General features: G+C 44.6%; 1 protein-coding gene across 1 annotated transcript in view; it reads right to left on the minus strand.

The window, feature by feature from the left end:
* The window catches only part of ATP6V0D2 (ATPase H+ transporting V0 subunit d2), a 66445-nt gene that overhangs the window by 37029 nt on the left and 2431 nt on the right, over positions 1-26985 (minus strand). The window contains exons 2-3 of the mRNA XM_075550832.1: positions 25488-25694; positions 18690-18861 (exon numbers count right to left, since the gene is read on the minus strand). Coding sequence (XP_075406947.1) covers positions 18690-18861; positions 25488-25694 — 379 coding nt within the window. The remainder of the gene's footprint in view (positions 1-18689; positions 18862-25487; positions 25695-26985) is intronic.

Consider the following 26985-nt stretch of genomic DNA (forward strand, 5'->3'; position numbering starts at 1 on the left):
GGAGCAACCTCGATAGGATTTTTTCCGAAGGACAAATGCCGATCGTCGGGGTTTATTATGAAGGTGTTTTAAGTAAATGGAAAACTGCACTGCGAGGGAAAGGCCCGGGAAATTTCCCCAAGGGTTTGTATTCCAGCACCACAATGTCTCAGCTAATTCTTCGAAGGAGCAGGGCCTGTCTTCCCAGAATTTCACTGAGGACCTTGACCCCATCCACCCGACAGCCCTGACCTTGCCCTTTCAGGATTCTCCTTTGCCCTCCAAACTCAAAGACCAGTGAAGAGGAAAACAACCCGAAACCCCGTGGAATGTCAAAACTGCCATTTTGACATGGTATAAACGGAGGAGCAAAAATTCTCGTGGAAAGGCCGTGGAGGTGCCAGCACAGCCAGGCATGGAGCTAGAGGCAGGAGGTTTGAAAAGCCATAGTTTCACATCTTGACATTTTTATTTAATATGTCTATGGTGTGTTTAAGGTTTGATATTTCTATGATTTAAGGCTTCTATGATTTGAGAAAGATATTTTTATGTACTCTCATATGTACATGTGTGGGTATGTTTATAGATTTTATAGGTACATGTATTTTTGATCAGGGCCCCTTCATGTGAGTACAATCTACGTGATTACATAGTGTGTTGAAGTGAAACCTCAATATGGCTCTTCTCTCAATGTCTCTGTAACGCTCACCCACTGATTGGATGGGGTTTTGCTAATAAGGCGTTCCACTCAATCACTGCCATGGAGTTGGTCCCAACTCCTAGTGACGCTATAGGAATAAGTAGAACTGTCCCTGTGGGTTTCCCAGACTGTAATTCTTTACAGGAGTAGAAAACCACTTCTTTCTCCCAGGGGCGGTTGGTGGTTTTGAACTACTGAATTTGAGGTTAGCAGTTCAACCCCTAACTCATTATAGCACCAAAGCTGCAACACTAATAGAGGGGACTGGTCAGTTTCACTTGCCGTTCCCCTGGCTATAAAGATGAGTTACCTCAGAAGCAGGAACAGATAAAAATTCTGGGAACCTCATGGAAATAGAGCCACCAGTGGAGCATGTCGCACATTCAGGATCTGTGTCGGAAGTGACCGAGACCGAGAGCAGACACATCTTTGAAGCACATAGAACATGGGGTGGAGGAAACGAGACCAGAGGCTGAGGCAAGAAGACCCTGGGGGAGAACAGGTGCAACGCCAAGACCACAGTCTGGGAGGCAGAGCAACAGGCTGGCTTCCTGGCCCACAGTGACCACAGACCATGTCGATGAGAGGCTGCGGTCTTGAGAGACGTGGTTGCTGGCTGAGGAGAGTTGGTGTTATGGCCAATGACTGCATCCTTAATGTTTTCTGATCCTGGCTTGTGGTAATCTGTTCACATCCCTAGGGAAGTCTTAGTTGGGAGTACTGTCTACAGCTTGTGACTGTAGAATCTAACAATTCCAAAGTTGGCTGGTCAGAAGGCAGGTGGTCACGGGTGGTTCCCAGGACTGGTAAGCAGTATGGTGGGCCATTGGTTTAACTTCAAAAAACTGGAAGTTAATGAGCCAAATGTAGGATACAGGCCCAGAAAAAAACCAAACAAGCTTTCCCGAGTATTTACTTATACATGAATTATGCTACATCCCTGAAGACACTTCCTTGCAATGGTATCTGTTCTGAGTAAGGGATTGTACTCCACCCTAATCCTACAGCTAATTGACTGCCCCCGGCTGATCCCATTATGCAGTTTATTTCACCATCGTATCACATAGCACCGTGAGGGGTTTCTAGGCCCTATCTGTCAAATTATTGGGAATCCTGACCTAGCCAAGTTGACACAAAACCCAACTCTGAGAGGTTCATGAAAGAAGATACATTCCAGAACTTACTGAATCAGAATTTTAGCACTGGAAGAACCAGCACAGAGACCACCTCTCTTCCCCAAGGATGATTGCCATGAGGCAGAAGTCAGACATGCATCCATCTTCCATCTCTTTTGACCCTATTCTAAGACCAACGACCCTTCCCAGGACACGCTCTACTTCTGTGGCTGGATTTCACAATGCAATGGCCACAGTGCTCACAGATAATGCTCACAATGATTTGATTTATTAGAGAAGTTAACAGGTTATAATTCAGCAACTCAGGTAAGATATGTTTGGGATGCAGTTGTTCAGTTGGGACAGTTTCTTTGCCAAGCCCACAGGCAGGCTTTTCTCTGGCTCTCAACCACGTGGTTGGCCTACTTCCTTGCTTTGGAAATGTTACAAAGCTATTCTAGGACTGCCAATAAATGCCCAAGGGGCATGCCATTCCGCTATAAACCTCAACCAGAAGACACACAACCCTAGCTCCATGGCTAATAAACTCAGATGCTCCAATTACGTGTCCAGATGCACGCTCCTCCACAAACCAGCTTCTTGCCCCAAAACACTCAGCTTCCCTGGGCCTGTGGGCTGGGAATTCCATGGTTCTGACTCACACTCTGGGTCCTGGTTCTGCCGCCACCCCGGCTTCTCTGCTGCTCCAGTGGTGTCAAAGCTGTCCTCTGAACCAAGGAGGCTCAATGCACACGTACCTCATGACTCTAAGGGTATGGTCCTCTCTTGGCTCTTCTATTTTGTTGATAGTGAAATCCGACCACCCGCTTCCTGCTTCTGAAATGGCTGGTTTTATTCCCAGAAGATGACAATCACAATTAACCCTGCTAACAATCACTTCCACTTGAATTATATAATACACTCAGTAATTTTCCCTGCCTTCTTATCCAGACCCACCAGGAATGCAAGGGTTATTTTGTGAGAGTGACGAAAGCTATGGGTAGAAGAGCCACATTGAATCGTCACTGCACTGCACACTGTGCTCGGATTTGCCCTTTAAGCAACTCTCCCCCTGCTCTCATCTTAGAACCTTGCATCAGTTCTAAGCAGTCACTTAATAAACGTCTTGCTAATTAAATAAATATTAAGTTACAGATAACGGGATTATTACTTTTGCTGAATAGTACTAGTGGTTTTTCAACTCATAAAACACTTCAGGGTTTAAAATAACAGATGACAAGGTCTACATATAACTTCCTCCCTGGAGGACAGACAGCGGAGAACTGGGTGATGGAGACGTCAGATGGTGTAAGATATAAAATAATAATTATTTATAAATTATCAAGGGTTCGCGGGGAGGAGGGAGCTGGGGGGAGGGGAAAAATGAGGAGTTGATACCAAGGACTCGAGTAGAAAGCAGGTGTTTTGAGAATGACGATGGCAACATATGTACGAGTGTGCTGGACACCAATGATTTATGTACGGATTGTGAAAAGAATTGTATAAGTACCTAATAAAATGATTTAAAAAATAGTAACAAAGACCCTATCTGCAACTTCCATGGAAATATTTTCCCTGTATTTGTTTCCTGTGGAAATATTCATATGGAATCCATTGATGGAAAGCCTCTAAGACAAAGTAATCCTTCAGACTTCAAAAGATATTTTTTCTAGACCATAGAGATTGGAATCATAAATCAAAACAATGTTACATAGCCAATCTTATAATACACTTGAGAATCTGATTATAGAAACCAGAACCTTACAAATTAAGAGAGATTTTGAGATACAAGGGGTTCACTTACATCCAAGATGTTCGTGATGCAAGGAGTCCTGGCAGCATAGTGCAGTCTGTGCACTGAGTTGATAACCACCAAATAAATGCTCATGGCTGGATGGAAGGTTCTAGAATCATTTAAAAACCTCTCCAAAATTTTTGGGGTTTTTGGACATGAGAAAAATTCTGATAGAACAGGGGTAGATTATGGTTCAAAATTTTACCAACAAAAGTTATTTCCTTTCTGTAACAATGTACAGAAAATAAGGATATGGAAATGTGTCAAACATGGCATTATAGTGAGATTCAGAGTGATTTATTTCTTTCTGTCTTATTTCATTTATATGGTTGATCAGAAACAAGAACACATTCTTTATCTTATTCATAAATTCTCTCCTCCTTCAGCTTCTGACTCCTACTGTGATGCTTTCATTCGCTAATCATAAATCATTTACTAAATCCTGTTAAGTCTATCTCCCAAATGCAGCCAACCACTGTTCCTTTCTTCCTATGTCTACTGTCATTGTCACTGTTTCTTATCTACCTACTGCCAACAAGACCATTCTGACTCATCATGACCCTTTTCCGGATTTCTGAGGCAGTAAATTTTTTTAAAAAATTTTCCATGTCTTCTTTATTTAAAATTTTTTTTTACATTTTATTAGGGGCTCATACAACTCTTATCACAATCCATACATATACATACATCAATTGTGTAAAGCACATCCGTACATTCTTTGCCCTAATCATTTTCAAAGCATTTGCTCTCCACTTAACCCCTTTGCATCAGGTTCTCTTCCCCCCTCCCTCCCCGCTCCCCCCTCCCTCATGAGCCCTTGATAATTTATAGATTGTTATTTTGTCATATCTTGCCCTATCCAGAGTCTCCCTACCCCCCCTTCTCTGCCATCCGTCTCCCAGGGAGGAGGTCACATGTGGATCCTTGTAATCAGTTCCCCCTTTCCAACCCACTCACCCTCCACTCTCCCAGCATCGCCCCTCACACCCTTGGTCCTGAAGGTATCATCCACCCTGGATTCCCTGTGCCTCCAGCTCCCATAAGCACCACTGTACAACCTCTGCCTTATCCAGTCCTGCAAGGTAGAATTCAGATCATGGTAGTTGGGGGGAGGTAGCATCCAGGATCTGGGGAAAAACTATGTTCTTCATTGGTACTATATCACACCCTGACAGACCCATCTCCTCTCCTAAACCCCTCTATATGAGGGGATCTCCAGTGGCTGACAAATGGGCTTTGGGTCTCCACTCTGCACTTCCCCCTTCATTCACTATGGTATATATATATATATATATATTTGCATGGTATATATATATATATATTTGCATGGTATATATATATATATATATATATATTTGCATGATGCCTTATACCTGGTCCTTTTGGCACCTCATGATCGCACAGACTGGTGTGCTTCTTCCATGTGGGTTTTATTGCTTCTGAGCTAGATGGCCGCTTGATCACCTTCAAGCCTTTAAGATCCCAGGCATTATCTCTTTTGATAGCCGGGCACCATCAGCTTTCTTCGCCACATTTGCTTATGCACCCATTTGTCTTCAGCGATCCTATCATGGAGGTGTGCAGCCAATGATATGATTTTTTGTTCTTTGATGCCTGATAACTGATCCCTTTGGGACCACGTGATCACACAGGCTGGTGTGTTCTTCCATGTGGGCTTTGTTGCTTCTGAGCTAGATGGCCGCTTGTTTATCTTCAAGCCTTTAAGGCCCCAGACGCTATCTCTTTTGATAGCCGGGCACCATCAGCTTTCTTCACCACATTTACTTGTTCACCCGCTTTGTCTTCAGCAGTTGTGTCGGGAGGGTGAGCATCGTAGAGTGCCAATTTAGTAAAAGAAAGTATTCATGCATTGAGGGAGTGCTTGAGTAGAGGCCCAAGGTCCTTCCGCCACCTTAATACTAAACCTATAAATATAGACACACAGATCTATTTCCCCATCTGAGGCAGTAAATCTTTATGGGAGTAGACAGCTTCATCTTTCTCCCAAGGAGTCATTGCTGGACTTGAACCAATGACCTTGAGGTTAACAGCCTGATGCTTAACTCACAAGGCCACCAGGATTCCCACATTCACATCTATATATTTCAAATAGCTTCCTCATTGATTTGTCTGGTTTAAGTCCTATCTCCTCAAGTTCTCTGTCAAAATACCAAAGGGATCAGCTTCCTCAAATAGACATTAGAAAAATTCTCTCACTTTACAAGACAGCAATTGGAAAGTAAATAGTAAAAATATATCTTTAAGAGTCAGACATAATATCACATTTTATCTCTTCTGCTTTAAGGTGCAATGGTGATTCATGGGCTAATCACAGCAGGAAGAACTGCCACTTTCTGTCCTGTAAACCCAAGTTCAATTCCCAGCCAAGGCACCTGATATACAGCCACTACTTGTCTGCCTCTGGAGACTTGCGAGTTGCTCTTCTGCTGAGTACATTTCAGTGGAGTTTCTAGGCTAAAACAGACTAGGAAGAAAGGCCTGGCAATCCACTTCCAAAAAATCAAACCATGAGAATCTGTGGATTACCATAGGGGGATTTGTGGTGCCTGGGGATCCTGTGAGTGGGAGGCTGATTTGACAGAAGCAACAATAGTAACTTGTTGTTTGAGGACTTGGACACTTGGTTTAAGTTGAAATAAAACCTAACAATAGCAATTACCAATGATTGAAACCTATTTTTTTCCCAGAGAGGATACACAGTAATCCTAAAGACAAGTATGCTTCTATTTTCTAAATGAGGATAACATGCTTTGAGGTGAAATTATCTTAAGCCACAGAGTCCCAGGTATAGAATTAGGCTCCTCAGTGCTCCACAATTCTGCCGTATGAGTGAGTTCCCAGGAGGAAAATACTCTGCACCTTTGCGATGGTCGTAGCAACAAGTATAGTTCACAGCAAATAAGACACATGCACATGGCCGTGTCCTTTCTGAAATGTTTTCCTTGGCATTTTAAAATTGTGGAAAAATATAAATAGCAAAAACGTTGTCATTTTAACCATTTTAAAGTCTGCAACTCGGTCATTGGTGACATCCAGCAGACTGGCTCCCATGACCACTGCCCATTTCCAGAAGGCGAAAGCCTTCCTTTATGAAGCTTTGCGTAGACATGTAATGTTGAAGTCTTCAACCTTAACCATGTGGAAGCCTCAGCCATATCTGAGATGACTTACCATTGCCAAACCCTGAATCCTTTCACTCCTCTGTAATGCACAAATCACTCCTACGATCTAATGACCATGTTTTTGTTTTCTATTCTTTAGTTGTTTTTTTTAAAAAGATCATTTATTGGGAGCTTGTACAACTCTTATCACAATCCATCCATCCATCTATTATGTAAAGCACATTTGTACATTTGTTGCCATCATCATTCTCAAAACATCTACTTTCTACTTGACTCTTTGGTATCAGCTCCTCATTTTCCCGTCCCTCGCCACGCCCCTCCCTCATAAACTCTTGATAATTTATGAATTATTATTATTTTGTCATGTCTTATACTGTCCAACATCTCCCTTTACCCACTTTTCTATTGTCCATCACCCAGGGAGAGGGTTATATGTAGATCCTTGTAATTGGTTGTCCCCTTCTACCACACCTTTCCCTGACCCTCCTGGTATCCCATATTGGGCCTGAGCGGTTTATCTGTCCTGGATTCCCTGTGTTTCCAGTGTACATCCTCTGGTCTAGTCAGATTTGTAAGGTAGAATTTGGATCATTATAGTGGGGAGGGGGAGGAAGCATTTAAGAACTAGAGGAAAGTTGTATGTTTCATCATTGTTACACTGCACCCTGGCTAGCTCGTCTCCTTCCCGTGACCCTTCTGTAAGGGGATGTCCAGTTCCCTACAGATGGGCTTTGGGTCCCCACTCTGCACTCCCCTCATTCACAATGATATATTTTGTCCTTTGATGCCCAATATCTGATCTCTTCCACACCTCATGATCACACAGGCTGGTGTGCTTCTTCCATGTGGGCTTTGTTGCTTCTCAGCTAGATGGCTGCTTGTTTACCTTCAAGTCTCTAAGACCCCAGATGCTATATTGTTTGATAGCCGGGCACCATCTGCTTTCTTCATCACATTTGCTTATGTACCTGCTTTGTCTTCTGATCGGGTCAGGAAGATGAGCTTCATGGAATGCCAGTTTAATAAAACAAAGTGTTCTTGCCTTGAGGGAGTACTTGAGTAGAGGCCCAATGTCCATCTGCTACCTTAATACTAACCTATAAATATATGCACATAGATCTATTTCCCCATCCTCCTATATAAATGTATTTACATATGTACATACTTGTATTTAGACTTTTAAAAATGCCCTTTGCCTCTTAGTTCTTTCCTCTATTTCCTTATACTTTCCTCTTATTCCACTATCATGCTCAGCCTTCATTTGGGTTTCAGTAATTTCTCTAGGTTACATTGCCCTTGATCAAGCCCTCCCAGGCCTCTTACACCCTCCTTGCCATTGATTTTGGATCACTTGTTCCCTTGTCCCTGCGTTTGTTAATACCACTTCCTCCACCCCCCCCAACATCCCCTTCTCCCATGTCCCTCCCCTCCCCCCCAACCATCGGTCCTATTGTGTTCTCTTCCAGATTGCTTATCTAGCCTATCTTATCTAGATAGACCTGAAGAGATAATAATATGCACAAAAAAAGACAGAGCAAAACATAGCAACAAAACAACAACAAAAAAACAATGACAAGAAAAGAAAAGCCTGTAAGTAGTTCAAGGACTGATGGTTGGCCTTTCTGAGTGTTTTCCTGTGGAGTCTGATGAGGTGCCATGTCTTGGCCCCAAAGTCTATTTTTGGTGTTTCCTGGGGACTTCCTTGCTCTGCTCCTCTTGCTGCTCTGTTGCACGCCCTTAGTGTTTTGCCTCGGTGTGGTGGGGTTAGATCGGGTGCAATTCCTGTACTTTGTCTCCAGTGCTGTCCCCTGTAGGGCTATGGGTCAGTGAGGGATGTCATGTCTCATAGTGGGGCTGACCAAATGGCTAATGACCATGTCTAACATGGGTTCAAAGTCTACTTTCACTTACCTGCAATTTGAATTAGTTGTTCCATTCTTCAACCCAAAGCAAACTCACTGACACTGAGCCAATCATGACTCATACCGGCCCTATCAGGGTAGAACTGTGCCTGTGGGTTGCCCAGGATTGTAACTCTTTGCGGGAGTAAAAGTCTCACCGTTCTCTCACAGAGCACCTGGCAGTTTTGAACTGCTGACCTTGCAGTGAGCAGCCCAACAAGTAACCCACTAAGCCACCAAGGATGCTCAGGCTATTATAGCCATGACTTCATTTTGTCTTATGTCATGACCATTTGTGCACATGTCTGGCCGCTCCATTGAAGTATAGACGATGAGAAGCGTTAATGTGGATTCTCTGTGTGTGTCTAGTCTATGAGTAAGTTTGCCTAGGGGTTTCAATTGATCCCAGTTGGCCTGATTTACTACTAGAAGTCCTATATCCCGATTTACTCCTCAGTCCCATTCAAGCAGAGATGGTTGGTCGGTTGTACTTGTGTAGAGCACAGTGCAAAGTCTGCAGAAAGTTCTTACTGCCTGACTGGGATTCTAAAAGAACTGTGCTTAGCCTTAGCAAGCGCATTCTTCATACTGTGTAAGTATTGAAGAAGACTGGCCGTATTTTCTTTTCTTTTTTTTTTTGACTGGCTGTATTTTCTTGATAGCCTTATATTCTGAAAATATAGACCCTGAGATACAATGCTTTGAAGGCTTAAGACATAATTTTCCAAAGATAGCTAATTTCCCAAGGGAAGGGACATGGAAATACTGCAGGGAAGTGGTGGGTCAGAGGGGAGGAAGATAAAACCACGCAGGCTTATCTTAAACATTCTCTTCATTAAAATGCTATTGGATTCATTCCTTTGTTTCAAACAACTGTGTTAATTATAGTTTACAAAGCCTCTAGATCTTCCTGCTATTAGGTATTTAAAAATATCCGTTCTCACTTTTCAAAACAAGTTTCGCATATGCGGTAATTACATCATAAAGGATGTGCAATGCAATTGTATTTAGTATGCCAGCGTAAATATGGCGGTCGCTGCTAGCGTCGATGTACTCATTTCTGTAAAGCTGTCCTAGACCGCTAATAGGACTGGAGGTCGATCTATTTGACGGAAGTTCATGGCGGTGGATGGGCACTTGCCATTGCAACATATATTAGAAGAGAAATAACAATTTCAGAGGGATTTCACACCGGTGAGACCTTGCTCCCATTCGTGTCCACTCGGCGGTTATAATCAGTCTCTAGGCTTTGCAGGGAACCGCTGGGTGCCCCAAGGCTGGCAGATCTCATGAACACAGCAGACAAGCGTGGGTTGGGATTCAAGACTTCAGTGCAATTGTCTGTTCATTCTCTGAGCAAGAGATGGCGCAGATCGCGTAGACATGTAGGGGGGAGAAACTCCCCAGGATTCTTGGGAAAACACCTCCCAAGGTGGGAGACGGGATGCTTCCTGAAGGGACTGTGATGAGCGCTGAAACAAGCCGTGCACGACTTACTGAATGGAGAGTGGATGATCTGCTTTGTAAACCTGTGCGCAATTCACCATCAAAAGTGTTTCTGTTTGGTTGGTTGTCTTAAATAAAGCCTCCCAAGACAGGAAGCTGAGACACCAAGGGGAGGGGTTTTTAATCATGGGGTGCATCAGAATAGTCAGGGAGGCTCCTCCCAATACAGATGGGCCTTAAGTTCTCCTCAATCAGAATCTCTTGAGATAAGGGTCAGGAATGCACACATTTTTAAGGGACCACAGACACTGGGCTTTCTGCTCCCGTATACAGTTACAGTCTCAGAAACCCACAGGGGATTGGAAGTGGTAGGAACTCCTGGGGCAATGCCAAGCTCCCCTACTTTCCAGACAAATGGACTGGGAATGGAATCCTTTCTAAGACTCTTCATAATTTTGTGATTTTTAGAAAACTTTTCAATTCAATGACCCCAGTTTCCCTAATTATAAAACAAGGAGGGGGAAATATAACACCTTCCTGACGGAGTTCTTGCGTAGAGGTGTAGCTAAAGTATCTCGGTCAGACATCACCCACAAGTATCTCCTGGGGTCTCGATATGTAACGTAGATGCATGAAGGAGATCATACGGCAATAGGGAGTGCTGGAGAGTGCGGCTGCCTGGAGAAGGCAAGCTCTGCCTACAGTAATTTAAACCATATTTTTGGGGTTTTTTTGGGTAACACTTTTATTAGCACTTCATTCACATGTCATACAATTCAATGATTCAACCATTTCAGGATGTCTCTGTAGACACAACGCCAAGTTTTTAGCCCTTACACATTAGCTCGATAAATAACCAATATTCATGTGCCATAGAAAACTTAACAATGCTGAGTCTTCTGAAAGCATTTTTCTATCGCTCTGTATTCAAAACACTGATTCATAGTGAGACCTATTGGGCAGAGTCGTACTGAGTAGCAAGCCTTCCCTTTCTCCCCAGAACTCCCAGTGGTTTCTAACTGTTGACCATGCCTCTAGCCACCCAGTGCGTAACCGGGATCCTTTCTGTTGTTATGGTTGTTAGGTGCCAGCCAGTTCTGACTCACAGTGACCCCGACATACAACGATGAAACAAAGCCTGGCCCTGTGCCATTCGCACACTGTTCTTATGATTGAGCCCAATGTTGCAGCCACTGTGTTGATCCACTTGGTGGAGGGCTTTCCTGTCCTTTTGCTGCCCCTCTAACTTTACCAGGTCTGATATTTCTTTCCAGGCACTGGCCTCTCCTGATAACCTGTCCAAGTATATGAGACAAAGTCTCAGCATCCTTCCTCTAAGGACTATTCTGGTTGTATTTCTTTCAAGACTCACTCTCATTGAGCCCATTTTGACTCATAGTGACCCAAAGGACAAGGTAGAACTCCCCCTGTGAGTTTCTGAGACTGTAACTCCTAACGGGAATAGAAAGTCTCATTCTTCTCCCACAGAGCTGCCATTAGGTTTGAACTGCTGACCTTGAGGTTAACAGCCCAATAATAACCCCTATGCCACTAGGGCTTCTTCTTCCAAGAGAGATCTGTTTATTTTTTTGGGCAGTCCATGGCACTTTTAATATTCTTCACCAACACCATAGTTTAAATGCATCGATTCTTCTTTGGTCTTCCTTATTCAATGTCCAACTTTCACAATCATCTGAGTCAATTGAAAAATTCTATGAATTGGGTCAGGCACGCTTTGATCCTCAAAGTAGCACCCTTGCTTGTCAACACTTGGGTCATTTCATCTCTTGACTGCTGCTTCCATGAGCACTGATTATGGGACCAAGCAAGATGAAACCCTTGAGAACTTCAATCTTTTCTCCATTTTTGATCATATCACCTATGTGTCCAATTGTGAGGATTTGGGATATTCCCTGGTGGTGTAGTGGCTATAAGTTGGGCTGATACCTACACATTTAGCAGTCAGAAACGATCAGATTTCTAGCTCTACATACTCAAAACTCACATGCATGGTCACATGTAAACCCACTGCGGTCGTCTACCTTGTCTGTTGTGATGAGTCAGCATTGAATTGATAGCAGTGAGGTTTTCTTTTATTAATTGCGTTTTATTCCATAATGAAGGTTGTACTCCTTGATCCTCATTAGCAAGTGATCCAAGTCCTCCTCACATTCAGCACACAAGGTTGTGTCAACTGCATATTGCAAGTTGTAAATAAGCCTTGAAAAATCCTGGTACTAACTTCTTCATATGCTGCTAAATACAGGATTATTTATTGATCTGATAAATGTTTAACACCCGGGGAGGGAGGGGAAGCAAAAAAAAAAAAGAGGACCTGATGCAAGGGGCTTAAGTGGAGAGCAAATGCTTTGAGAATGATTGGGGCAGGGAATGTATGGATGTGCTTTATACAATTGATGTACGTATATGTATGGATTGTGGTAAGAGTTGTTGGAGTCCCTAATAAAATGTAAAAGAAGAAAAGAGAAAAAAATGATTAGGGCAAAGACTGTACAGATGTGCTTTATACAATTGATGTATGTATATGTATGAACTGTGATAAGAATTGTATGAGCCCCAATAAATTGTTTAAAAAATGTTTAACACCCATTATGTGCTGTCAGAAGGCTCCTGGGTCCTATTGTTTTTGCTACCCTGGTGACCAAAAAGTTAAAGGTTCGAATTCGCTAAGTAGCACTGAATTTAAAAAGGCCAGATGTGATGGCGGTTAGTTTCAGCAGAGTCCACGCCCACTCGTAGGTGCTCGTACAACAGGGTGGACCTCCCCATGAGACTGTACTCTTTATGGGAGCAGATTGGTAGGTCTTTCTCTTGTGGAGCTATTGGGTGGATTTGAACTGATAACCTTTCAGTTAATATTAGTTTCCCAATCAACAATTTATACACGGCTTGTTTAACTTTTTATTGTGGATTAGGTGTGGGTTTACATATAAGATCATCATTTTTGCATTTAGTAACTTAATTTATCAACCTCCCAATGGCTGGCCCTGTCCTTGCTCTCCCGTTTTGTTTTTTTTTGCCCATCCCCCTCTTGAAGGACATCATCTTTCCCTTCACTCAGTTAACATCCGTCCACCTGCTATCCTATCCCTCCCCCTTCCCTCCCTCCCTCTCCCAGCTGTGGTCACTGTCAAAGTCTGCTTTTTTTAGTATGACAACCTTTACCTTGTTTTTTTTTTTGGTAATAGTAGTCTCATAAATTATTTTTCCTTTTGTGATTGACTAACTTCCCTCAGTGGAATGTTCTCCATATCCACCCAGGTCGTGAGATGTTTCAGTTTCATCATCATTCTTAATGGTGTGTAATATTCCATTCACAAATTTCATTTCATGATACTAGTTGCCATCCCGTCAATTTCAAAGCCTTCTCCTCATGTCCTTCCTCTCTGCATTCCACTCACCCATCTTTCCTGCCCTATTGTGCCTCCTGGACTTTATGTTTGGGCAGATTCTGTCCTGTTGGTGATATGTGGTTGAATGCGCCAAGAAACACGCCTCTCACAGGTAATGGCGTCTCCTCTATAGGCCTACTTGTTGTCTGGTTGAGCAGTGGTCTCCGGTGAGGAGTTTAGATCTGGGTGTGAAGGGTGTCTAAGGACCACAGTCTTGGGGTTCCACTAGTTAGACCAGCAGTCAAGTCTCCTATCAGGATGGAAGCGCTCTCATGACATAGTGCATTATGCACAAAACTGCTAACTGGGAGGTCAGTAGTTCAGATCCTCAGGGAAACACTGAAGCTCTCTACTCCTGTGAGGATTTAGTCTCAGAAACCTACAGAGGCAGTTTTACTCTGAAAGGATGAACATGAGTCAGAGCAGACACAACGGCAGTGTCTGTTCTCCTTTTTATTGCTTAGGAGATTGAACTTTGTTCTACATTTTTTTCCTTCGTTCTTTAAGGCTAATGTCTTTAGTGAACCGCACTGCCACGTCTTTGTAGCCCAGAGTCTCTGGTAGATGCAAATTATGGGTGTTTGGGTTTTGGAAAGAAGCTGAACATTAACCCCCGTGTCACCACGGCACCTATCCATCACTAATGACTCTACATAAGGAGCCCTGGTTGTGAAATTGTTAAGCCTCTACTAAATGAAAGTCAGCAGTTCAAACACACCAGCTACATCGTGGAGGAACAACACCCTGGAAATCTGCTCCCACAAAGATGGTTCAGCCTAGGAAACCCCAGAAGACATTTCCATTCTGCCTACAGTGTTGCTATGAGCCAGACTCCATTTCATGGAACACGGTGACAAGGACTACAAATGTCTGTGTGCTTAAAAAGAAATTATAAGAGTGATATCCCACCCCCACCACCCCAAAACACACTGGATTTTTTCTTTCAAAGCTATGTATTTAATTTTTTTTTTTTTACAAAACAACCTCATCACCGTACTCTCCATTACACTGAATGCATTAGTAAAATCTGCGCTTCCATTCTTGAAAACATTTTTCAAATTCATCTGTTTGGATGACTGACAGAATCTCCCTCTTTTTTTCTTCATGTCTTCTATGGCCTCATGTCCCTTTGCATCTCAGAAACAAAAAGTCACATGGAGTGAGGTCAGGTGAGTAAAGTATGTGGGGCAAGAGAGGCATGTCTTTTTTTTGCCAAAAGCTGGTGTACTGAGATGGCTGCATGAGCAGGTGCATTGTCGTGGTGGCAAAACCAGTCCCCCGTATGCCACAAATCAGACCTTTTTTGTTGTACACTGTTACACTATCTTTTCAGAACCACTAAATGGAAAGCTTGATTGACAGTCTGACCTGGTGGAATGAACTCCAAATGCACATGAGTCATCAATTTCGTTCGTTTGGGAAGTTGAAGGGCGTCCAGAAGGAAGTTTGCCATCAATTGACATTTCGCCTCTTTTGGAAATGAAAAGCCACTGGGACACTTGAGATTTCCCATCGCTCTGTCCTTAAAAGCTGTTTTCAACACCACACACTTCCAGAGGCATTTTTCCCCAAGCATGAAACAGAATTTCACAGCCGCATGCTGTTCTCTTAAATTGGCCGTCACAGAAAGCAAGGTTCGAGCAGAACTGCTTGTATGAAAAAAATTCACTGTGACCAGAGAGAACCTTACCAGGCAGTGCCACTGGGTGCACTGACCCAGAGTGAGTTGCTTGCCGCTCGCCTAGCAGGAAAAATGTGTCGTACGAAAGCTCTGCCCAGAGGAGATATTTTCTGTTTGGGGGCAGGGTGGGGGTGGTGGTCTCCCCTCGTATCATGACGTGCCTAAAGGTGTTTGCTTAATTAATGCCAAGATTCTTTCCAAATCTCAGATTAGGTCACCTATGGCCCTGCAAGAAGGAAGGAGACTCTCGGGGCAATTCAGAAATGAGCGGTTCATTACATGTGATGTAGGGGAAAAGGGTTGGGTGGGTAGGGCTGCTGCTGCTGCTTAGGTTTCAAGAACACGGCTATCTATGTTATCAAGGTCAGGCTGCCGGTCTGGTGGCTTCGAGAATGGGACCGGTCCCCATGGCTATAGCCCCAGTCCAAAGCACTGGGTCAGTGTCCAAGGGTCCCCACAAATAGAAAATTGTTTTGAAGTATTGGCATCTAAGGATTTTGCTCTGTGGGGTTTGACCTTGCTAGTCACCCATGACACCATCTGAGGTAGTTGGATGATTTCCTTTCAATCAGACACTCCTGGTTAGGGATGGATCAAACCTGTCAATCAAGGAGTAGTTGGATGACACTTTCTTGGGGGTGTGGCCTTTTGTTTGTGAGTGAGGAGCTGTAGGAACTGCCTTTCTCTCTGCCCGTCTGCCTTCTTTCCTGTTGGAACCCTGCCTGCCTCAAGTGGTGGCCTGTACGGGCCACTTGACCCTGAGAGCTGTTGGCACTCTGCCATATTTCCACTGACCTTAGATCCACGTGATTTTTCACCCAGTGACCTGTGATATTCCTGCTTCCTGGTTCATAGTGTGCATCACCGACATGTGCCTATGGGAGTCTGAAGAGGGACTTACGGGCTAACATCAGACACAGATGTGTGTTGGACTGTGCTGGGGTGTCTTCTGATACAAAGTGCCTTCTTGTGCATAGAGGAATGTCTCTGGATTTGTTTCTCTGGACAAAGCAGATTGAGACGTTGTATTTCCTTCAATTTCTCTTTAAGGAATAGGAATGTCAATGTTATGACCACTTACCTCAGTGGTTCTCAACCTGTGGGTTGTGACCCCTTTGGGGGTCAAGCAAACCCTTTCGCAGGGGTTGCCCGATTCATAACAGTTGCAAAATGACAGTGGTGACATGGCAACAAAAATAATGTTATGGTTGGGGGTCACCACAACACGAGGAGCTGGATTAAAGGGCCGCAGCATGAGGAAGGTTGGGAACTGCTGACTTAACCTCTTTACGGTCTGCTCCTTGGACATCATGAATTTGAACTGCTTGGGCCTCTTCTATTTGGATTTCTGAAAAATGCCATGTGATGGTAAATCATCTCTGCGTACTTGAGCTGGTCTCTCCAGTCGCTTGCGTGTTGCAGTCAACAAAGTGATGTCTGTGGTCCTTTCATATTTTTCATTGTCCAGTGCGATGATAATAACCTTGAGTCATACCCACAGGAAGTGCCACTCGTGATGCCTGCCCAGTGTGCTCCCATCTACGACTTGTTAGCTGAAGGGGGACCGTGCAAAACACGCATTCTCTGCAGTTATTTGAAAAGGCTGATGTGGCCACGGACGTTCTAAGAAATATTAAATGGGGAAAGTACAGAAGGCAGATGTTGCCATTTGTATAAACTTGGAGTGTGGTGATGGGGTGTGCGCTGTGTGCACTACGATACAGACACAGACACAAATGTAAAATGAGGCAGAAAGGTAGTTACCGTGGGTGCGAATCACTAGGTGAAGAATGAAGGAGCAGGTGGACAGGGGGGTTGCTATCCCTGGATGCCTTTTGAACCCTTGGACAGTCGTAATGGGGCCCCTTGACTACCCTTTATTTTTCCTCAAAGGTATTATTCATTAAGTAGTTTGACATTCAGGTCGTCCGATGTAACATGAACTGCCGAACAGATGGGTCTTTGGTTATGGTCGTGTTCGCTATCAGTAACAGAAAGGTTACATTGACTTCCCTTTGCACCAAAGGATTGAAAACTCAGTTCTGTTTCTGGAATCTTTTCTAAGAGCCATATTTAGATGTTAAGAAATATCTGCTACAGTAAGAGGAATCTTGCTGACTTTCACATAATTTCCCCCTCCAATTAAAGTCACGTGTAGCAGCCAGAGGCCATTAATTTAGCTTTGTTCGGCTTCACAGATGTATTTGGATATTCTTAGTTCCATTGTCTTGCTCACTGGACAATAAAGGTGCCTCAAGGACAGTCGCTGTTATTTCTAGAACAGAAGAGTGGACGGGGGAGAAGTGGATGCATAGGGGAGAGGATAGAGAATGGAAAGTGTGTCCTTCGGGTGAGGTAACCACCCTTTTGGGGTGCCTGATTCTTGAGGCAGTATTATGTGGCTTCAAGTCCAATCAACTGGGTGGAAGTTGAGGCAAGGACTTGAAGCTCCCTTTGTATGTTTAGAGGGCCCCATTCATTTCATGTGGACATTCTCTTATTCAATTGGCAATCAGCTCTGTAAATCCCTGGCCGTCTCCCAGAGCCACACACTGATAAATCCCAATTTATTGTCCTTTTAGTCCTATAAAACAGCTCTACTTTCCTAACTTTAGAGCCAAGCATAATGTTTACTGTCCTATTCTTTTTTCTTTTAATTTCTGGTTTCCATAATTTAGTATTTCTTCATTTTTAGGTCCTTTACACCAAAAAATGTCACACTTTCTTTAGTTTATTCCCAGTCCCGGGGTTAGACCTGGTAGGAGAGGACTTCAAAATGTTCCTGGCTAGATGGAATGGGAAGATAATAGAATTCTTCTATGAGGTCTTTGAACCCTCTCTCACAACAGTTTATCTGTTACTGACTGACCTTGGTTCCTGGCTTATCAGCTAAGACAACTGCAGAAGCACATAGTCATGTCAAATGGCCAAAGTGAGTAAGCAAACTGTATTTGCTGAACTAATAATCGTACAATGTGCTGTAATAGTGTGGGAGTTAAAACACGTTAAGAATGAGGAGCCATCACACCGAGAGAGTTGGAACCACTGTCGATAGACAGGGAGATCAACGGAACACACCCAACTCTGACGGGGTCCATTTTATCCTGCTTCTCGGCCATCAGGAGAGGTTAGATGTGACTGTAAGAACCTCCTGGTACATCAACCTCACCTCCGTTTAAAGCCAAAATGATCCCAAATTGTCACAGTCTATTTGCCTTCAGTAGAAACATCCACAACACCTCATGCGTCAGCATCGCTTACCATTTTTTTAGAGGAAAAGTGAGAGCATTCTTTGTGTGGAGGATAGCCCCACCTCCGTGGCTATCCTTATCACAGAATCTCTTTTCTCCAGTAGTGACTTTGTTCAGTGACTTTATATTTTCTAGAATTGAAAAGTATTCAAACTTACCAACAATAGAAAAGGTCTTAAGCTTCACTGGAGCTTAATATCCTACCTGCAACTTTTATGAATCATTTACACAATCAAATTGGGGCTTAATGGACGTTATCACTTACGTCATGTAGGTGAAAAATGTGCTAAGGGGCTCCAGGGAATGATTCCGAAAATATTCAAATTCTCCGCACAGCTTTTCCCTCATCTTGGTATCAATGATGGAAACAGTGAGGGGACCTGCTTGGTCTGCCAAGAAGTTGCCATAATCAGTGGTCTGGAGGTGGATTTTCAGATCTGAAATGAGATGAAATCTCGTCAGGTGAAATTTTGAACATGCATGATAGCCCTTATGACATTAGTTGAATTTATGTTCCTTTTTGTTACACATATAATTACCATCTCATTAACCTTTAACAATCCATGGCCATCAGGTTGAATCTTACTCCTAGTGACCTTACAAGGCAGAAAATCTCACTGCCACCCACCAACTCCGGCTCATCGTGATCCTAGAGGATGGGGTCAAACTGCCTCCAGTTTCTGAGATTGAAATTCCTACGGAAGTAGAGAGTCTCATCGTTTTCCCTCAGAGAGGCCCGTGGCTTCACATTCCTGACTTTGTATATAACCCAATATTTCACCAGGGCACCTTTTAGGAGGAAGTAAAACAAGATAGAAGGAGGCCATTCCAGAGGCCATTCCATGAATCAGCACAGATGTTTAAGCGCCTCACTGCCATCGAGTCAGTTTTGACTTGTCATGACTACCGGGCAGGGTAAAACTGCCCGTGTGGGTTCTGAGCCTGTAATTCTTTATGAGAGTAGAAAGCCCCATCCTTCTCCATGAAGCAGCTGGTAGTTTCAAACTGCTGGCCTTGTGGTTTGCAGCCCAACGAGCCACCCTCGACACCACCAGTGTTTCTGGTCTGGATAGAGTGTATGGACGGAGGCTGGTGGCACAGCGATTGAGCAGGTGGCTGCTAACTGAATCCACCTGTAGCTCGAGGGAGCAGTGACCTGGTGACCTGCTCCAGTAGAGATGACAGCTCAGGGTCATATAGGGTACCCTGTGTGACAGCCCGACTCTGTCCCCTTGGGTTGCTGGGCCTGCACTGAAGTTTACTTGATGGAAACAACAGCATGGTATGTGCGAGGAGCTGAGAGCTCAGAGCAAGTCCTTGTTCTGAAGCTTAAGTGTGAGCGGGGAGAGTCGAGCTATGGTGATAGGCAGCGTTTGGCATGACAACCTTCGTGCTGAAACCAGGAGCCACCAGCTCAAACTGACCGCCATGGAACCAAGGCTGACTCATAGCCATCCTGCTCGACAGCGGAAGTGCTCCGTGGGATTCTGAGATGGCTCCTCCTTACACGAGTAGAAGCCTCATCCTTCCTTTCCCCAAACAGAAAGCCAGTCCCCTTTAAGGAATGACCCATCCCACCCCTCTCGCTGCATTCATTGTGCACACGAAGTCTTTGAAAGCATCACAGTTTGGGTCACGGGCACCTTAGTGCTCGAAGTGACATCGTTGCCTTTACTATTTTCAAGAGCAGCAGCTTCGCCTAATGCGTCATTTGATTTCTTGACTGCAGTTTCCATGAGCACTGACTGTGAATCCCAATGAAATGGCATCTTTTCCTAATTCAGTCTCTTCTCTGTGTAGCACTGATTGGCTCAGTTGGCGAAGTTCGTGCTGACACAGTCTCTTCTCTGTGTAGCACTGATTGGCTCAGTTGGCGAAGTTCGTGCTGACACACTTAGAGAGGAGGCTAGGGTTGGGCAGTACTTGCTCCTTCAGCGCCATGGCTGTAGGCCACCTCTCTGTGGCCTTTTATCCTTGAAGCCTTTCTCAGCAGGAGTCCGTCTGGGTGGAGAAGCAGAGCTCAGCATCAGTATTTCCAAGACAAAGCAAGCCAAGCTTGTGTCTGTGAAAATGGTGGAAACAGCAGGTCAGGGTGAGGTTAGAACAGCAGCCTGAGGAGCTAGAACGAGTCATCAGAGCAGGAGAGGCTGAAGAAGGGGTTGGTAGGTGTCTGTCCTTGGACTGCTGACTCATTTGAGACAAGGGCGTAAGAGTGAAGGACGCATGAAAATACTCTTCAGTATCAGACAAGGATATATTGGACAGGAGGCCAATATAGCTTTGATTCTTTCCTTAGAATGTCAGGTCTAGAGGGGAGCTTTTGCAGGGCGATTACTATCTAGCCCCATAGGGTTGTCAAGGATCCTTCAGAAGTAGATTGTCAGGATTTGCTCGCCAGGCACCTCTGGGTGGACCTGAACCACTAACCTCTCAGTCACTAAGCGCTTACTCACTTGCTTTGCCCTGGACCTTAGTTATCAAACAAAAACAAACCCATTGCTCTTGTGTCCCTGTTGGGACAGGTGGGACAGAGTCGAATTGTCCCCAAGGGCATTGTTGGCTGTGATCTTTATGGAAGTGGGTTGTCAGGCCTTTCTTCAGCAGAGCCACCTTCTGACTTGGGCTAGAAAGGACTTACTCTAAGGCTTCTGAGTGACCATGGCATTGGAAAAGGAATTGAAGATGATTTCCCCTGAAAGTGGCAAAGTTATCGATGGCAGGCAAGACAAAATAAAGGCTCACCCCAGGGTGCTCCACCCTGTCCTTGGTTCCACCAAGTGGACACCTTTACTGTGCATTTTAGAAAGGACCATTTCTTCTAAACCCATAAGACTCATGGCCAGAAATTCTAAATGTAAAAGACTCACGGCCACCAAGTGGATTCTGAAGTGACTTTTGCCTCATAACCACCCTAAAGGACAGAGTAGAACTCAGGTTGGGTGTCCAGAGCTGCGAATCTTTACAGGGGAAGAAAGGTTCCTCATTCTCCCCTTGAGAGGCTTCGTGAATTTGAACCCCTGACCGTGTGGACACCAACTCATCACGTGACTCACTGTTCCACGGGGCTCCTTTCTAACTCTGCAGCTCTAAAATCTTAATTTCACCACCTTGTGTTTTTCAAAGAAGAATTATTACTCCCAGCATCATAGTCCTTGTTGCAATTAAAAACAACATTCTCATGAAAACAGCAGTGTTAGTTCTTTTGGGCATCCCTTTTAAATAACCCTTTAAGGTTACTGTTTTGATCCAAAGCCAGATTTTAAAGCATTTGACCTTTCTGTATGGATACTGCCTGCAACCTGCCCCAGTGACAGAGGCCACAGGCACTAGCTTCCTTCTTGAAGTTGGGCCAGGCTGAGTCAGAGGGCATGCCGCTGTGCGTCAGGGACAGCCCTCTGACCACACTCACACAGCTGGGCACACCAGAAAGCACACGTGTGAGGACTCAGCCTTTGCAAGGTTCTGTACAATTGTGTTTCCTCTCTTTGAAGATTCACTCCAAGCGTCTGGTCTTTGTAAGCGGTCCCAAAGTAATTTGTGGAGATGAGACTTTTTTGTTGTTGTTTTGTCTTTTCCTTTTAAAGACTGGATGACTTTAAAAGATAAAAAGGAAATACAGGCTTTGCCAAGTTCTCTTGCTTGCCAGCGCCTGCTTTAGCATAAGTGCCACGGTGACAGGTCTCTTCCTCAGCCATAATTTGTATGAAGAATATTATGTGTGAAAGGAGCAACCTCCACCCCAGCAAAGCTTCTCTTTCACTAGGAATCCAAATGCCCTTGACTTCTTACCTTCAGCTCTTACGCCTGCAGCTCGGCTCTGGACGAGTCTCTCGGGCAGTCACAGATATACCAGCTGCATTCGTTTTCACAGGTTATTTATTTTCCAAACCCCTTTACCAGGGCGGGCACACCAGCCCTGGTAGTATAGTGGTTATCCATTGGGTTTCTAACCACAAGGTCAGCAGTCAAAACCACCAGAGCGCCGAGGTAGAGGAATCAGGCTTTCTGCTGTTAGTCTCTGAAACCCACAGGGGGCAGTTCCACCCTGTCCCAAAGGATCATCAATCGACTCGATGGCAGTGAGCTTATGTTGATCAGGTAGCACAGACCTAGTGACCTCACCAGGATCGATGTCGCCCAGTGTGGTAACTTGGGGTGCCACATACCCCTTCCAGGAACCTGGACTAAATCATAGAGAATCCTGCAAAATGGACTCCTACACACAGTGACCCTGTAAGGCAGGCTGGCGCTGCCTTTTCGTATGTCGGGTCCTCAGCCATTTGCATGATTGTTCTTAGGTTTGAGCCCATTGTTGCAGCCACTGTGTCAATCCGTCCTGTCAAGGGCCAGAAAGGCAGTCCTTATTTCTAGAACAAAATGGAGCCAGCATCAATCAAAGCAAATCTATTGATGGATCTTCAATTCCTATTCTAATTCCATTAGAGCGGCAGAGATTCAGCTGACCTCTACCTCAATGGCTGACAGTCCGTTGGGTTTGGTCGAAATCAGTACAAAGCCTCTGTTACTCTTAACTCTTCCTCGAGAATGGGAAGTCCTTATTTAAATTCAGTTTTCTCACCAGCTGTTATAGCCCAAATGTGGTCTGTGGACTCATCTCTGTTAATTCTGGAAGTCTTCAACGAGTAGACAGACACACGGATTTCAATGTTATTGTGAAATGAATGGGTGCAAAACTCTGGGGGCGGGAAGAGGGTAGAAACACGGCAGGGTTAGGGATGGGCTTGGGGAGGCCCACGGGCTCCCTGACACAGTAGGGAAAGTTCTGCACGCAGACATGCACGTGTTGCTTTTCTCAGAAGGTTCATTCTCCAGATCTTCAAGAGAGTCTGAAAACATCCTCTTCTGCCCAGCTGAGACTGGTGACACAGTCGTGTATGTGCCGACACACACAGATGGGTGCTCCCGTCGCTGCCTTCCGCGCTTCCCTCCTCTTCTTCTCCCTCAATTGAATCATTTGGTCAAAAGGTCGCTTGGCAAAAAGCACATTGGAGCAGCTTTTCCACTTCTGAGGTTTTATCTTTTATCATCTAGAATTCTTTGGAATGGCTGCCCTTGGCTGGCCCACGGTTGGTGTGTCACAGACACACTTGGCTTTGTTTGCATCCCTTTCACTGTTAAGTTCATCAAAGCAGCTTCTACAGAAGGTCTAACTCTGCCCTCTGGCCTCCAATGTTATGTCTTCCACCTCATGCATATCGATTGTCTGGAGGTCATTAACATTTTCCAGTCACCAAGCTCCTACTTCAAGGTGACGTGATTTAAGATTTGGGATTCCAAGATTCGAGCCAACAGAACGAGCTGTTATCATCTGAAAGATTCAGGCTTTGGGCAGCGCCACTGAAACTGGCTTTACCAGGTCAGAACTGTAAACAACTGATCTCCCGAGCTTTCGGCTCTCCAGGGACAGCCTGCAAAGTCACCTTCAGAAGTGTTCTCCCCTGCTCCCCTCCTTCCCTCTTCCTGTTTGCTCTCCAAATACTCTTCCTAGGAAACTTGATGTTTACCATTGTCTTGCAATTTCAGTGACCAAACTGAACACTGAGTTCTTAACTATGTTTCAAAATGAGTGTAGCCATTTTTAATAATAACAATGTGATTATAGCTATGAAATCGTCTTGGGTGACACTTGGAAAATTATGCGGGTGCAAGCATTTTTTCATAGACTGTCTAATTTACAACTCAGCAAGGCAGTCATGCCTGTCACCTTTTACAAATGAGGAGACTTTAAACCCACTTCACCTACTTAGACCTGGTAGAAATCAAAGCCGGGGTTTTACCATCTAAAGGGGTCCCCCGACTACTGGCATCTCTGTTAGGCTTTTCTTAAGCTTCAGCAAGACAGATTACTAACCCCAACAATACCCTAACTCCTTGTTCTTCGCGGCCTCCCCCTTTGTGGCTGAGTAGCACTGTGGTCTGTGGGGCTTGAATGGCTGGGTTTTAGAGAAAGGCCTTTCTCCCAGGCACATCTGGGTGAACTTAAACCTCTAACCTTCTAGTCGCATGGGTGCCAAGGGGCCTCTCCGCATAAATCTAATCCAAACCAAATCCACTGCTGCCCATTGATTCTGATTCGAGGTTTCTGAAATGGTAAATCTTTACTGGAACAGACAGTCTCATCTTTCTCCTTTGGAGTTGTTAGTGGGTTTGAACCACTGACCTTGCAGTGAGCAGTCCAGTGCCTAACCCACAGCACCACCAGGACCCCCTCGTCCAATCAGTAAACTAAAACACTGTCATCAAGTTGATGGTGAGACATAGTGAGCCAATAGGACTGCGTAGAACTGGCCCTGTGAGTTTCTGAGATGGTAACTCTTCACAGGAGTAGAAGCCCTGTCTGTCTCGCTTGGGGCTGTTGGCAGTTTTGAACTACTGATCTTGTGGACCGCATCTCAATGCATAACTGCTAGGGTTCCCCCAATCAATGGATACTAAAAAAACTGGCTATAGAATAAATTTCTCTAGATCAGGCACTCCCCATTCCCACTCCCCCAAACCATGGTCCCCTTGGTAGTTTGTTGAAGCCTATAGACTACTTTCTCAAAATAATATTATAAATATATGTAATAAGTTATGCAAATAATATTATAAATGCAAATAATAATTGATAGGACTATAAGAACCTACCCCATACATATTGAAATAGTTATCAAAATAGTTTCAGTATTTGTACTTAATGTGCTTTTTAATTAGGAGACCAGAGGAGGAGTATAACATGTATTGTAAGTTTGAAATAGTTGAAAGCCCAAATGTGTTTTAAGGTCTCTTCAAGAACAGGGAAGGGATACAAAAATGCTGCTCATTTCCGTTGGTGAGAAAGCACCCACCACAATTTGTTGTCTGGATTCATAATGATAGGAAAGGATAAATTTCATTAAAGAGAATATTGAAAATACAGATGCATTTTTTCTTTCCTGATTCAGGTTCGTGGACCCCTGAAATGTGTACCCTGGGATTAAAGACCTCTGGGCCCTCTAGCTAGGCCCCGGAAACACGTTAAGGAGGAGACAGCATTTCCCCTCTTTGAAAAGCATGCACATACCTTCCAGGGTCTCACACTGGACCAGGTTGACATAGTCCTGCTGGGTCAGGAGGCTGGCTTTGCACCCTCGCACCAGGCCCTCCAGGTAGCCATGGTCCACGTTAAAGTACAGCTCCGAGCTCTCAGGCATGGGGAAGGACGGCTCAGCTGACTTGTCAGGCTGAAGCAGACTTGTGGTTTCAGTCAGCCCCGAGGACGGGTACTGGTCTGGAAAGAATGCGGACAGAACAAGCAAGCTTGTCAGCTGAGAGTCAGGGTTCTCGTGACGAGTTTCCCCCAGTTTCAGTAGCTTTGACCACAGCAGGGCCTGTTTTTACAGCAACAGTGAATCAGTCAGATGACCCAAGAACACACAGTAGAGAGAGAGTTCGAGGGGCCGGATGATGGGGCTGAATTTATCCCCTTCCACAGCACCTGACCGCTCCCCAGATTTGCTACTGGCAGGTCTGAAGTCCCTGCCTGTTTTGTAAACATTTCTTCCCCCACCCAAGCTTTCCCATAAATCCAATTATTCATTGTAAACTACATTTGTCCTAGACTTCTTGAGGACTGTTAATATAACCAGGTGATGGTGGTGTGTGTGTGTGTGTGTGTGTGTGTGTATGTGTATGCTGCTTCCTACCTAGTAAAGCGCCCACTCGCCCACTCCCTCTTAACCAATTGATTCCAACTCATAGCCACCTTACAGGACAGAGTAGAATGCTCCACGGTGTTTCAAAGTCTATAACTCTTACAGGAACAGTCTTACCTTTCTAAAACAAATTGATATTGATTGGCTCGGGGTTTGAACTACTGACCTTGTGATTAGCAACCCAGTGTTTCACCCATTGTAGCTCCAGGGCACCTTCAATAGGGGGCAGTATGCCTGAAGAAACAATCCTGGAAGCAGCCCCCGGAAGCTTATCATCACCACTGCATTTGTAAGAAATGGTCAGCGGGCAAGGAACACCTCAAAGGAGCCGTGGTGGCCTGGGCGGTGGAGTTGACCCCGCCGTCCACTCTGTGGAGAAAGAGGAGGCTTTCTTACTCCAGTAAAGACACGAGCCCACAAGCCCACGAGGGGAGTCCCACTCTGTCACCATGAGGCAGAATCCACTTGATGGCAGCAAGTTCAGAAGATTTTGGGGTGGGGGGAGTGAGGGTGGGCATTCTTCATTTTGTTTTTCCAATTTGAAGCTCACAATCTCTGGATACTATTGAAATTGTCACAGATAAGCTCCTGGAAGATGGGAGGTGGCTTGAGATACACACCTAGTAGCAAGTAAGCCAGAAAATCATCGATAGGCTTTGGGGGAATAGAAATGGCTGAGGTTGTCCTCTTCAACGTTTTACAAACTGGTGCCAACCTAGGAGTGGACTGTGAGACCAGGGTAGCAGATGACCTCCACATTCACAGAAGAGATGGAATGGGCAATTTCAGAGTACTCAGCACATGGGTAAATGTGAGAGCTGTCCTGTATCTATCAAGCTATCTAAGTTTGTTTGTATGAAAACTATG

Source organism: Tenrec ecaudatus, chromosome 5, assembly GCF_050624435.1.
Source record: "Tenrec ecaudatus isolate mTenEca1 chromosome 5, mTenEca1.hap1, whole genome shotgun sequence".
NCBI classification, from domain to species: Eukaryota; Metazoa; Chordata; class Mammalia; order Afrosoricida; family Tenrecidae; genus Tenrec; species Tenrec ecaudatus.